Source organism: Nerophis lumbriciformis, linkage group LG02, assembly GCF_033978685.3.
Source record: "Nerophis lumbriciformis linkage group LG02, RoL_Nlum_v2.1, whole genome shotgun sequence".
NCBI classification, from domain to species: domain Eukaryota; kingdom Metazoa; phylum Chordata; class Actinopteri; order Syngnathiformes; family Syngnathidae; genus Nerophis; species Nerophis lumbriciformis.
In genome coordinates, this window is record NC_084549.2 from 57,270,500 (window position 1) to 57,283,572 (window position 13,073).

Sequence of the window (13,073 nt, forward strand, 5' to 3'; positions counted from 1 at the left end):
TCCAAATCCATTGCTATTCTTTATAAAGTAAAACACATGCTGAATAAGAAATGTCTGCATATGTAATATTATTCTTTTATTTTTCCATATTTAACATATTATGTTGAAGTTTGGGGAAATGTTTATAAAACAAACATAGACCCAATAATTAAACTTAAAAAAAGGGTCATTAGAATAATACACAAAGCGTGCGACTATGAACCTACCAATCCATTATTTATCAATTCTAATGTGTTAAAATGTTCAGATATTGTGTTTTTAAAAACAATGGAAATTATGTTTGGAGTAAAGAACAACAGCTTTCCAGCTTGTATTCTTAGGTTATTTAAATTAAGAGGAGAAAACTATAATTTACGGGGGATATTGATTTTTGAAATAGGTAAAGTAAGAACGAATATAAAATACAAATGTATTCCAGTTTTAGGAGTTAAATGTTGGAACAAGCTCAGTGATGAGTTGAAGACATGTAGTTTTTGTTAAGGTTTAAAAAAACCTTGAAAAGGTGAAATAATTGAAAATTATCAAACATAGTAACAATTACTTTCATCCCATTGATTTTTTTTAACGTTAATGTTCCAGGCAATCTAATTTTCAGTGAATGTATAGCATAGGCAAATAAAGATAATAGTGTATATAAAATATAAAATACAAATGTATTCCAGTTTTAGGAGTTAAATGGTGGAACAAGCTCAGTGAGTTGAAGACATGTAGTTTTTTGTTAAGGTTTAAGAAAACCTTGAAAGGTGAAATATTTGAAAATTATAAAATATAGTACCAATTACTTTCATCCCATTGATTTTTTTTATTTTTATTCAACATTGATGTTCCAGGCAATCTTATTTTCAGTGGAGGTATAGGATAGGCAAATATAAGCTTTGGCTTCAGCCTATTCCTTTTTCGGTCATTCTTTTTCTTTTCCTTTCTTTTTGTGTGTAAATATGTACGATTGTTAAATATGTCTAATCTGTACTGTTAATCTGGTCACACAAAATGGTTGATCGTTGATTATATGGCCGAAATAAACTTATTTCATTAATTCATTATTTCATTCATTCACATGCTGTAATGAGGAACTTGAAATATGTTATGTATCATATTGTAATTTGTCTGCATGTTCGAAATCAACTGACACCATAACCATGTTGTATTTCAGTATGCATACTTTTGTATTAACATGAGATAGGCTCCAGGACTCCCCGCGACCCCAAAAGGGACAAAGCGGTAGAAAATGGATGGATGGATCTATACATTGATATCATTATCGACAACTGAAATTCTGGTATCGTGACCTATTGCTTACCTTGTGTCTTCTTATCCACTCTGTAGATGCAGTTTCCTTCAATGAAGTAAACATGGTGGCGTCCATACACCTGTGTCACATCATAAGGAATTAGACTTAGACTTAGACATAGACTTCCTTTTTATTGTCATTCAAATTTGAACTTTTACAGCACAGATAATAATTACATTTTGTTACATAAGCTCATGGTAGTGCAGGATAAAAAAGCAATAAGGTACATATATAAATAAATACATATATATATATAAATAATATATAAATATATATATATAAAATAAATAAATATATATAGATAAATAAATAGATTACTGTACAGATAAATATATCGCACTTTTTCACATGCGTCCACGTTATATTGTCTTTTTTAATCCAGCGAGTTAATCCATTTTGGGGGATAATTTAATTATGATGCGTTCAAGAGTCTTACGGCCTGAGGGAAGAAGCTGTTACAGAACCTCCAGGTTCTGCTTCGGAGGCTGCGGAACCTCTTTCTAGAGTAAATTACATTTTAATATAACTATTAGAAGATGGTCAGGGGGAAACATACCTCTGAGTAGTCAGGTGTGTTTGAGAACCTGTTGTATGATGCCTTCAGGTGTCTCTTAAAAGAAGCTTGCAAGTCCTTGTATCTCTCAATACCAGGACTGAGGTGAGCCACTGGTGTGTACTGAAATAGAAACCCACAACTAGTCAAAATGTGATCCACTGAACCACAAAATGTGCAACAATTGAGAAACCTACCGTGGAGTGATGGCGTTGGACGGATGGAAGGAAGCGGCGAAAACAGCAAATCCGCCTAAAACGTGAACGAAATGTCATTAAACGCAACACGGCGAGAACGGACATTGTTGGGCTTTTCCTATTTATTGGGCAACTTGGAAGAAGTTTAAGTCGGTTTAAACTTGCCAAATCACCGAACAAAACAGCACACGCGTACAAATAAGCATTTTTATCCGGTCGTTTTAATAAATTTGCACGTGTTGACGTTTTAGCGGGTGGTTACCAGCCAGCGTACTTCCGAAACAATGCCGGCTGCGGATGACGTAGCAAAATTTTTCAGACTAAAGCAGTCGATGCCATAGCTGCTTGTTCACTGCTTTCCGACTGAGTATCGAGTTCGATTGCTGCGAAATCTACTACAATGCCTCAGTGTACGGAAGTGGCGTGAATCTTTTTCAACAGGCAACTCCACTATAGCCTAATGTGCTGTCGGTGGACTTTTCTGAGTGTTTTTTACATTTCTTATTTCCCACCCGCACCGTTATTAACTGTGACAACTCAACTGACGCCATATTAGAATGGAGAGAGATTCCGCCGGTAGCGGAGAGAAGAAGAAAGTCGCAGTGTCGCTCCGGAGGAGAGGTATCCATGAGGACATGTCGTCTGATGCTAATCCCCAAACGTCTCATGATGGCGTCACTACAGATGTCGCCCGAGCAAGATGGACTCTACTTAGACAAGTAATTCTCACCTTTAATGCAATAACGCTGCCAGTGTCATTAGGTGACAGAAGATGAACACACATGGGTGTCTGGACCAAAGTGTAACATAGTGTCCATTTTTAATATTATCCTATAATTGATGATTTTGCTACACTATATTGCCAAAAGTATTTGGCCACCTGCCTTGACTCACATTTGAACTTGAAGTGCCATCCCATTCCTAACCCATAAGGTTCAATATGATGTGGGTCCACCTTTTGCAGCTATTACAGCTTCAACTCTTCTGGGAACCACAAGGTTGCGGGGGGTGTTTATAGGAATTTGCCACCATTCTTCCAAAAGCGCATTAGTGAGGTCACACACTGATGTTGGTCGAGAAGGCCTGGCTCTCAGTCTCCGTTCTAATTAATCCCAGAGGTGTTTTATCAGGTTGAGGTCAGGACTCTGTGCAGGCCAGTCAAGTTAGACTTAGACAAACTTTAATGATCCACAAGGGAAATTGTTCAACACAGTAGCTCAGTTACAATGATGGAAAGTGTAAGGTTGGAAAGGACAATTCATAAATAGACTAAATATAGCGACATAAAATATAACATATATACGAATATATACATAATATGTGTACAGTATATTATATATACAGATATATTATATTATGTCTAACGTATATACCAGGGGTCGGCAACCCGCGGCTCTAGAGCCGCATGCGGCTCTTTAGCGCCGCCCTAGTGGCTCTCTGGAGCTTTTTCAAAAATGTATGAAAAATGGAAAAAGTTGAGGGAAAAAAAAAAAGTTTGTTTTAATATGGTTTCTGTAGGAGGACAAACATGACACAAACCTCCCTAATTGTTATAAAGCACACTGTTTATATTAAACATGCTTCACTGATTTGAGTATTTGGCGAGCGCCGTTTTGTCCTACTAATTTTTGCAGTCCTTGAACTCACCTTAGTTTGTTTACATGTATATCTTTCTGCGACTTTCTAGGACGTGTTTAATGCCACTTCTTTTTCTGTCTCATGTTGTCCACCAAACTTTTAACGTTGTGCATGAATCCACAAAGGTGAGTTTTGTTGATGTTATTGACTTGTGTGGAGTGCTAATCAGACATATTTGGTCACTGCATGACTGCGAGCTAATCGATGCTAACATGCTATTTAGGCTAGCTATATGTACATATTGCATAATTATGCCTCATTTGTAGCTATATTTGAGGTCATTTAGTTTCCTTTAAGTCCTCTTAATTCAATTTATATCTCATGACACACTATCTGTATGTAATATGGCTTTTAATTTTTTGCGGCTCCAGACAGATTTGTTTTTGTATTTTTGGTCCAATAAGGCTCTTTCAACATTTTGGGTTGCCGACCCCTGGTATATACAATATATAACAAGTTCATCCACACCAGACTCTGTCATCCATGCTTTGTGCACTGGTGCGCAGTCATGTGCCCGCTCCAAACTGTTCCCACAAGGTTGGGAGCATGGAATTGTCCAACATGTTTTGGTATCCTGGAGCATTCAAAGTTCCTTTCACTAGAACTAATAGGCCAAGCCCAAATCTTGAAAAACAACCCCACGCCATAATTCCTCCCCCACCAAACTTCACACTCGGCACAATGCAGTCCGAAATGTAGCGTTCTCCTGGCAACCTCCAAACCCAGACTCGTCCATCAGGTTTGCGAGATGGAAAAGCGTGATTCATCACTCCAGAAATCGCGTCTCCACTGCTCTAGAGTCCAGTGGCGACGTGCTTTACACCAGTGGTCCCCAACCATCGGGCCGCGTGGACCAATTAGTACCGGGCCGCACAACAAATTAAAATAAAAAAAAAAGAAGTTTTTTTTTTATTTTTTTTTATTTTTATTAAATCAACATAAAAAACACAATATATACATTATATATCAATATAGATCAATATAGTCTGCAGGGATACAGTCCGTAAGCACACATGATTGTATTTCTTTATGACAAAAAAAATAAATAAATACAAATACCATAAACTCCCCACCCCCGTCCGTGGGAACGGTCCGCAGCTACAAAAAGGTCGGGGACCACTGCTTTACACCACTGCATCCGACGCTTTGCATTGGACTTGGTGACGTATGGCTTAGATGCAGCTGCTCCGCCATGGAAACCCATTTCATGAAGCTCTCTGCGTTCTGTACGTGGGCTAATTGGAAGGTCACATGAAGTTTGGAGCTCTGTAGCAACTGACTGTGCAGAAAGTCGGCGACCTCTTTGACACTATGGGCTTCAGCGTGCATGGCCGACCACTTGGTGGCTGAGTTGCTGTTGTTCCCAAACTCTTCCATGTTCTTATAATAAAGCCGACAGGTGACTTTGGAATATTTAGGAGCGAGGAAATTCACGACTGGATTTGATGCAGAGGTGGCATCCTATGACAGTGCCACGCTGGAAATCACTGAAATGTTTGTAGAAACAGTCTCCATGCCTAAGTGCTTGATTTTATACACCTGTGGCCAAGTGATTAGGACACCTGATTCTCATCATTTGGATGGGTGGCCAAATACTTTTGGCAATATAGTGTATATTCTTATTTTTACACCTTCTTACCATCTTTAGATTCTAGACTTACATATTGTTGTTAGAGCGTTCGAGACACCCATGAATTTGCTACACTGCCTCTAATTAGGGTATTTACTCACTACACTACATTTACTTCTAAAGGTATCCCAAGCTAAGTCAATAAATTAACCTCCTTGTTGTTATTTATTGCTTGCTCTGGCAGGTATTACGCCAAAAGCAGATGGACAATCCAGAGGTCAAACAGGTGTCTGTGCGCCGGTTCGCCTCCTTCGGCCTTTTCAGCAGGAGAAGACTCTCCTCACAGGACCCCTCGCAGGAGCAGTGGGTGGAGTACAGAAGTGTCTTCTTTCCAGAATACAGTGCCTTGCTCAGGTACGCACCCAGAAAGGGTCAATCGTCCCTTGGCTATTTTGCCATTTGCAACAAGTGAATTTCTGCAAAGTCGGAATTTGTATTCATAAATCAAATATTTTAATAGTGCATCAAAAGAGCTGTTTACGGCCTTCTAAATAAGTGTGTGAAGTGAATTATATTTATATAGCGCTTTTTCTCAAGTGACTCAAAGCGCTTTTACATAGTGAAACCCAATATCTAAGTTACATTTAAACCAGTGTGGGTGGACACTGGGAGCAGGTGGGTAAAGTGTCTTGCCCAAGGACACAACGGCAGTGACTAGGATGGCGGAAGCGGGGATCGAACCTGCAACCCTCAAGTTGCTGGCACGGCCACTCTACCAACCGAGCTATACCGCCCCAATATATATATATATATATATATATATATATATATATATATATATATATATATATATATATATATATATATATATATATATATATATATATATATATATATATATATATATATATATATATATATATATATATATATATATATATATATATATATATATATATATATATAAACATTTTTTTTAACAGTATTAGAGCCCTCCAGACAAGAAATAACACCCCTATACACTTTTACACTTCCATCCATCCATCCATTTTCTACCGCTTGTCCCGTTCGGGGTCGCGGGGGTGCTGGAGCCTATCTCAGCTGCATTGTTTTATTCAATATAGGATAATATTAGAAAATTAGACACACTGTACTAGGACTGCATGTTTAATCGGCATCGAATTGACGCCAAAGTTTTAATTAGCGCGATTACGTAACGGCAAGCGGCTGAGTTTTTTTCCCCCTCCGCTGTCACCCGGCATTTGAGTGACAGGCATGTTGAGTGTTGCGTTTTGGACCAGTTGTTCCTCCCAGGGAATTCAAGTTTCTGGTCGCTCCCAAGCTCTTTACGACACTTAAAGCTGAGTAGAAGAACCACCAGAGACAGAATAGGTATTTTGTAATATATTTGCAAAGCTTTGTAAATATAATGAGACCAGTACAGCATAGAACATTCAATCGCGCAGCTAAGATGGTCTGATCTAAAATATGGAAACCTTCTATTCTATAAAGTCTCTCTCCCTCCCTCCCTCGCTGTCTTGTCTTTCCAGCCCAAACACATGCCCATTGTCCTCCGCAGCTGGACAGAAGAAGAGATAAAAGAAGGAGTATCTCTCCTCCTTACATTCCATAGTCAAGGTTAGCACACAGTATTTGCAGACAACCAAAAGACCACAATTGGAAGAAAAACACTAGCTGTTTTGTAATATGATTATGAAAATAAAGAAGTAACACTTAAATAGGGATATATGTAAATATCTGCCTCCGACATGAGCCTCGTGTTTGTTTGTCTCTCGCTTCAAACGAGGATAAAGAGGTCTCACTCTCTGCATCACTCTCCGAACCTGCGCGTGTTTATCAAACAGTCGAATTAACTGAACGCAGTGAGCCCTCTTTCCAGTCATTCACAATCTTTGCCTCGGTGGGCGGAGAGCGACTCGGCTAGACCGCACGAACAGAGAGCCTCGCAACTGGCCAGTAAGAAGTTCTGCAAAGTAACAAAAATTAGGAAGGAAAAATGTGATTACAAAGCCAAATGTCCTGTTGTGGGAATATATCAGCTTCAAATTGGATGGGCAATATGAGCCCATCAACACGGACAAATGAGTAAGTATGCCGTGATCACTGTGAGGGTGATAAACAAAAAGGCAATGTCCAACCGGGGAAAAAAACGCACTTTAAGATGTTCAATATTTATTTAAGTCAGTGGTTCTTAACCCTAGGGCAGGGGTGCTCATTACGTCGATCGCGATCTACCGGTCGATCTCGGAGGGTGTGTCAGTCGATCACCAGCCAGGCATTAAAAAAATAGTCCTAAAAATGAGCGATCATAAATCTTCACTATGACGTCACTTTTGTCACTTGATTGACATTCACGGCACCCGAGGGTCTTCTGAGATGACGCTGGCTGCTGCCAGCTCATTAAAATTACCGACTGGAAGGCGAGAAACACTTTATTTCAACAGACTCTGGCGCCGTACCTGTCGTCAAAACTCCAAAGACCGACTGCACAGTTGCACAATAAAAGCGCTGCTTCATCCTGCGCTGCGCTACCAAAATAAGAGTCTCAGAAAGCTGGCGTGTACAAGCTAGCAAGCTACGGAGTTTGCCGACAATGTATTTCTTGTAAAGTGTATACAAAGGAGTACGGAAGCTGGACAAATAAGATGCCAAAAACCAACCACTTTCATGTGGTATTGGACAGAAAGGAGGACTTTTTTTCTGCTCCATTCGAAAATGCGGACGTTATCATCACCACTGTCTGATTCCAATCAATGCAAGTCATCACAATCAGGTAATACACCAACTTATATTCTTGTCTTCATGAAAGAAAGGAATCTATATGTGTTAAACATGCTTGTATTATCTTTAAACACCTTTAACTTGTTAACAATATTAACTATATGTGTTAAACATGCTTGTATTATCTTTAACCACCTTTAAGTTGTTAACAATATTAACTATATGTGTTAAACATGCTTTTAAGTTGTTAACAATATTAACTATATGTGTTAAACATGCTTGTATTATCTTTAACCACCTTTAACTTGTTAACAGTATTAACTATTTGTGTTAAACATGCTTGTATTATTTTTAACCACTTTTAACTTGTTAACAATATTAACTATATGTGTTAAACATGCTTGCATTATCTGTAAACACCTTTAACTCATTAACAATATTAACTATATGTATTAAACATACTTGTATTATCATTAAACACCTTTAATTTATTAACAATATTAACTATATGTGTTAAACATGCTTGTATTATCATTAAACACCTTTAACTTGTTAACAAAAACATATATTTCATAAATAAGTAAATATCAATTATATATATGAATGAGGTAGATCCCCACGACTTGATCAATTGAAAAGTAGCTCGCCTGCAGAAAAAGTGTGAGCACCCCTGCCCTAGGGGTTCGGTGAGTCGGCCTCAGGGGTTCGACGGAGGTCAAGACAAACCCGACTCATCGTGTAAATAAAAATTTCTCCCTATCGGCGTATTATGGATACCCCCAAACAATGTTCCCTCTAATTTTCCATCTGATTTGCAGGTGTGTAATTTGTTGTGAGTTCATGCACTGTGTTGGTTTTGTTCTTTGAACAAGGTGATGTTCATGCACGGTTCATTTTGTGCACCAGTAAAAAAAAACATATACCATATGCAGTTTTTTTCATAGTTTGGCCGGGGGTGCGACTTATACTCAGGAGCGACTTATGTGTGAAATGATTAACACATTACCGTAAAATATCAAATAATATTATTTAGCTCATTCACGTAAGAGACTAGACCAGGGGTCGGCAACCTTTACCAGTCAAAGAGCCATTTTGACCAGTTTCACAAATTAAAGAAAACAATGGGAGCCACAAAAATCTGTTGAAATTTAAAATGAAATAACACTGCATACATAGTTTTTTTTTTCTTCTTTGTGCTATGTATAAACCAAGGGTCTCAGACACGCGGCCCAGACCTTAATATGAAAATTGAATGTTAGTGCGGCCCGTGAGTTTTATATGAATGGCGCTTGACAGCGTCATATTTGTCAACCCTCCCGATTTTTCCGGCAGGCTACTAATCTCAGGGCAACTATTCTCTCGCACGTGCCGTGATGGTACAGCATTTAGCGCCCACTACAACCAGCGTGCCGGCCCAGCCACACGTTGTATGGGGCTTCTGCTTGCTCACGTAAGTGACAGCAAGGCATACTTTGTCAACAACCACACAGGTCACACTGACGGTGGCGGTATAAAAAACTTTAAGACTCTTACTAATAATGCGCCGCACTGTGAACCCACACCAAACAAGAATGACAAACACATTTCGGGAGAACATCTGCACCGTAACACAACATAAACACAACAGAACAAATACCCAGAATCCCATGCAGCTCTAACTCTTCCGGGCTACATTATACACCCCCGCTACCAAACCCCGCCCACCTCAACCGACGCACGGAGGGGTGGGGGGGGGGGGGGGGGTTTGGTGGTAGCAGGGGTGTATAATGTAGCCCGTGTGCAAGTAGGAGACGCATACAACAAGAGGCTGGGCTGGCACGCTGTTGGTACAGATTGTAGAGGGCGCTAAATGCTGTACCATCATGGCACACCCTTATTATTATTGTAAGGGTGAAAAAATCGGTGAATATTAATCCCGGTAGTCTTCTGCGAGAGGCACCGAAATCCGGAAATCTCCCGGGAAAATCGGGAGGGTCGGCAAGTATGCAGCTGAGCCGCATCAGAGTGATCAAAGAGCCGCATGCGGCTCCGGAGCCGCGGGTTGCCGACCCCTGGACTAGACGTATAAGATTTCATGGGATTTAGCGATTAGGAGTGACAGATTGTTTGGTAAACGTATAGCATGTTCTATATGTTATAGTTATTTGAATGACTCTTACCATAATATGTTACGTTAACATACCAGGCACGTTCTCAGTTGGTTATTTAGGCCTCATATAACGTACACTTATTCAGCCTGTTGTTCACTATTCTTTATTTATTTTAAATTGCCTTTCAAATGTCTATTCTTGGTGTTGGGTTTTATCAAATAAATTTCCCCCAAAAATGCAACTTATACTCCAGTGCGACTTATATATGTTTTTTTTCCTTCTTTATTATGCATTTTCGGCCGGTGCGACTTATACTCCGGAGCGACTTATAGTCCGAAAAATACGGTAACTTTGTATTGAATTTGAAAAAAATATACATACGGTATATATTTTTCACTAAAGAAGGGTTCGGTGAATGCGCATATGAAACTGGTGGGGTTCGGTACCTCCAACAAGGTTAAGAACCACTGATTTAAGTTAAGTTTTTGCTCAAAGAAATGAGAGTCCATTTAATTTTTTTGTTAATTTATATGGCATAAAGTTATTTACCTTCCAATTACAGTACAATGGTAATCAAGTCTACCGTAATGAGAAATAAAATGTTATATCCTTTTAAATAAATACTTGCATTGTTATTATATATTATGATTCAATTGCATTATAGACACTGTATAGTTTTCAGTGTTTCCCACAGGACAGGCATCTATTTGTGGTGGTGCGGTTGGAGGGTGGCGGCGGCAGCGGCGATGACCAAGAAGAACGCGGAGTTGGAATATAATTACAACATTTTATGTACATATTTATATACAGATTTGAACAATTAGTGATTCACTGAAATATATTTATTAATTGTGGTTCTTACAAAAAATATATCTTATAAAATATAAAAGCTAAAATGTCTCTTAAAGCTCTGCCCCTTTAATTAGTGAATACTAAATAATTTAACTTTAGCCTACTACTACAACCATATTATTTACCAGCAACATGAAGTGAAACAGAGGCAGAAGTGTCCTGCCACAGTCAGTCAACCTCCTCCTCCTCCTCCTGCTGCTGCTGAACAGGTCGCACCTGTGGTCCGGACTGTAGGCCTACCTCCTCTCCAAGTCGAGCCCTTTTCGGCCGTTGAAAATATTTTTCTATACTCATCTGTGTGAAGGAGTGAACATCCAACTATTAGAATTTATTACTAACGAGCAGAACCGCTCTATGTACAGTGCCGTCTAACCTTAAGCGGCAGCAGCTCAACACATGCAGGGTTCAACGTTAAGGTTTTTTTCTACTTGCCCGACTTCTCAAATCTACTTGCCCCAATATTTTTACTTGTCCTGCCTAGGTTTTTTTCTGGCTGTGTAGTGCTCATGGCTTATATCTTACTAAAATTCTTCCCGTTGACAATTTACAACACTACACAGTATTTATTATTATTATTATTATTATTATCTATAATTACATTTAAATGGCATTGCATACATGTAAAATTAAATGCTATTTCACATTATTTGACCAGTAGCAGTTACACTCATCTGAACAGGTCAGCCACCTGTTTAAAGCCTGATCACAGTTGAAATCTTGAAATGAAGGGCCTTTAATGGCCAAAACATTAACCTGGACAACATTTTAACAGCTGGTTGGCTCAGATTTTATTATTTTCATTGCATTCACATGCTGCAGTGGACAGTGGACAATTTAGCTTCAGTCCATGTGTGTTTATTGACAACAGGGTTATAACCTGGACACGTTAGCTCGTCGGTATGAAAACACGTGACTGTTATTACGTGCGTCTGCCCGGCCACCGAGTCAAACAGCGGCGGTGTTAATGAAGCAGCGTCAGGCTGCTCACCGTCAGTGAAACGCTCGGTGAAATCGCGGATTAACGTTAAATATATGACGAGCCGCGAGCGATGCAGCTATAACCTATATTACCCTCGTATTTTGATCCCGTCCGTCCGTCCGTTCGTCCCTCTTCTTCTTCTTCTTCTTCTTCTTCTTCTTCTTCTTCTTCTTCTTCTTCTTCTTCTTCTTCTTCTGGCCCACCAGGTGAATTAAGTGCTATTGGCGGAGTTACCGCCATCTACTGCACCGGAGTTGTAACTACAAGCAACATTCACAGACAGTCCCATTGCTTTTATGAGCGGTCGAGCGAGTCAAAAGCCGAAAAATCCATTTGTGGCGGACGTAATTCTTTCGTGGTGGGCCGCCACAAATAAATGAATGTGTGGGAAACACTGGTTTTATTTATTCAGTTTAAGATCATGATGTAGACCAGGGGTGGCCATTACGTCGATCATGAGCAACCTGTCGATCGCGGACGGTGTGTCAGTCGATCGCTAGCCAGGCATTAAAAAAATAAACATAAAAATTAGTGACCATCAATCTTCACTATGACGTCACTTTCGTCACTTGATTGACATTCTCGACACCCGAGGATCATGTGAGATGACGCTGGCTGCTGCAAACGCAAACTCAGTATTAAGAAAAAAAGAGAGGCAGGAAGGCGATAAATACTTTTTAGTTCGACAGACTATCCCGCAATAGCTTCCGTCAATAGCCTAAAGATCGACCTCACATTTCCTGTCTTCACAATAAAAGCGCTGCTCCATCCTGCCAGTGCTAACAAAATAAGAGTCTCAGAAAAGTAGTACACACAAGCCAGCAAGCTATAGAGTTTGCCGTCAATGTATTTCTTGTAAAGTGTATAAAAACTAATATTGAAGCGGGACAAATAAGATGCCACTTTCATGTGGAGGACTTTTTTTCTCCTCCACAATGTAAATTCGAAAATGTGGAAGATATAACAAACAATTCTTTCTTACTAAACCGTCCCATGTGTGATGTCTGTAGGAGTGTTTTCATGCATATTTGTACATGCTATCATAATGTAGTCAAGCCAGCGTCGTTAACATTAGCGAATATGCTAAAACGTTTACAAGTGTCTGAGTTAGTATCATTAATTATATATATATATGTATATATATATATATATATATATATA

The 13,073-nt window shown here is 39.2% G+C and overlaps 2 protein-coding genes across 4 annotated transcripts in view; one reads left to right on the forward strand and one right to left on the reverse strand.

Annotated features, from left to right (window-relative positions):
• prepl (prolyl endopeptidase like) overlaps window positions 1–2,256 on the reverse strand; it is a 33,839-nt gene extending 31,583 nt beyond the window's left edge. For both annotated transcript variants that reach the window (XM_061965395.2, XM_061965385.2), the window contains exons 1-3: window positions 2,042–2,256; window positions 1,848–1,967; window positions 1,301–1,370 (exon numbers count right to left, since the gene is read on the reverse strand). In XM_061965395.2, the coding sequence (XP_061821379.2) occupies window positions 1,301–1,370; window positions 1,848–1,967; window positions 2,042–2,146 (295 nt within the window). In that variant the 5' untranslated portion in view covers window positions 2,147–2,256. The remainder of the gene's footprint in view (window positions 1–1,300; window positions 1,371–1,847; window positions 1,968–2,041) is intronic.
• A 204-nt stretch (window positions 2,257–2,460) lies between these two features.
• camkmt (calmodulin-lysine N-methyltransferase) overlaps window positions 2,461–13,073 on the forward strand; it is a 374,342-nt gene continuing 363,729 nt past the window's right edge. For both annotated transcript variants that reach the window (XM_061970365.2, XM_061970447.2), the window contains exons 1-2: window positions 2,461–2,760; window positions 5,494–5,663. In XM_061970365.2, coding sequence (XP_061826349.1) covers window positions 2,599–2,760; window positions 5,494–5,663 — 332 coding nt within the window. In that variant the 5' untranslated portion in view covers window positions 2,461–2,598. The remainder of the gene's footprint in view (window positions 2,761–5,493; window positions 5,664–13,073) is intronic.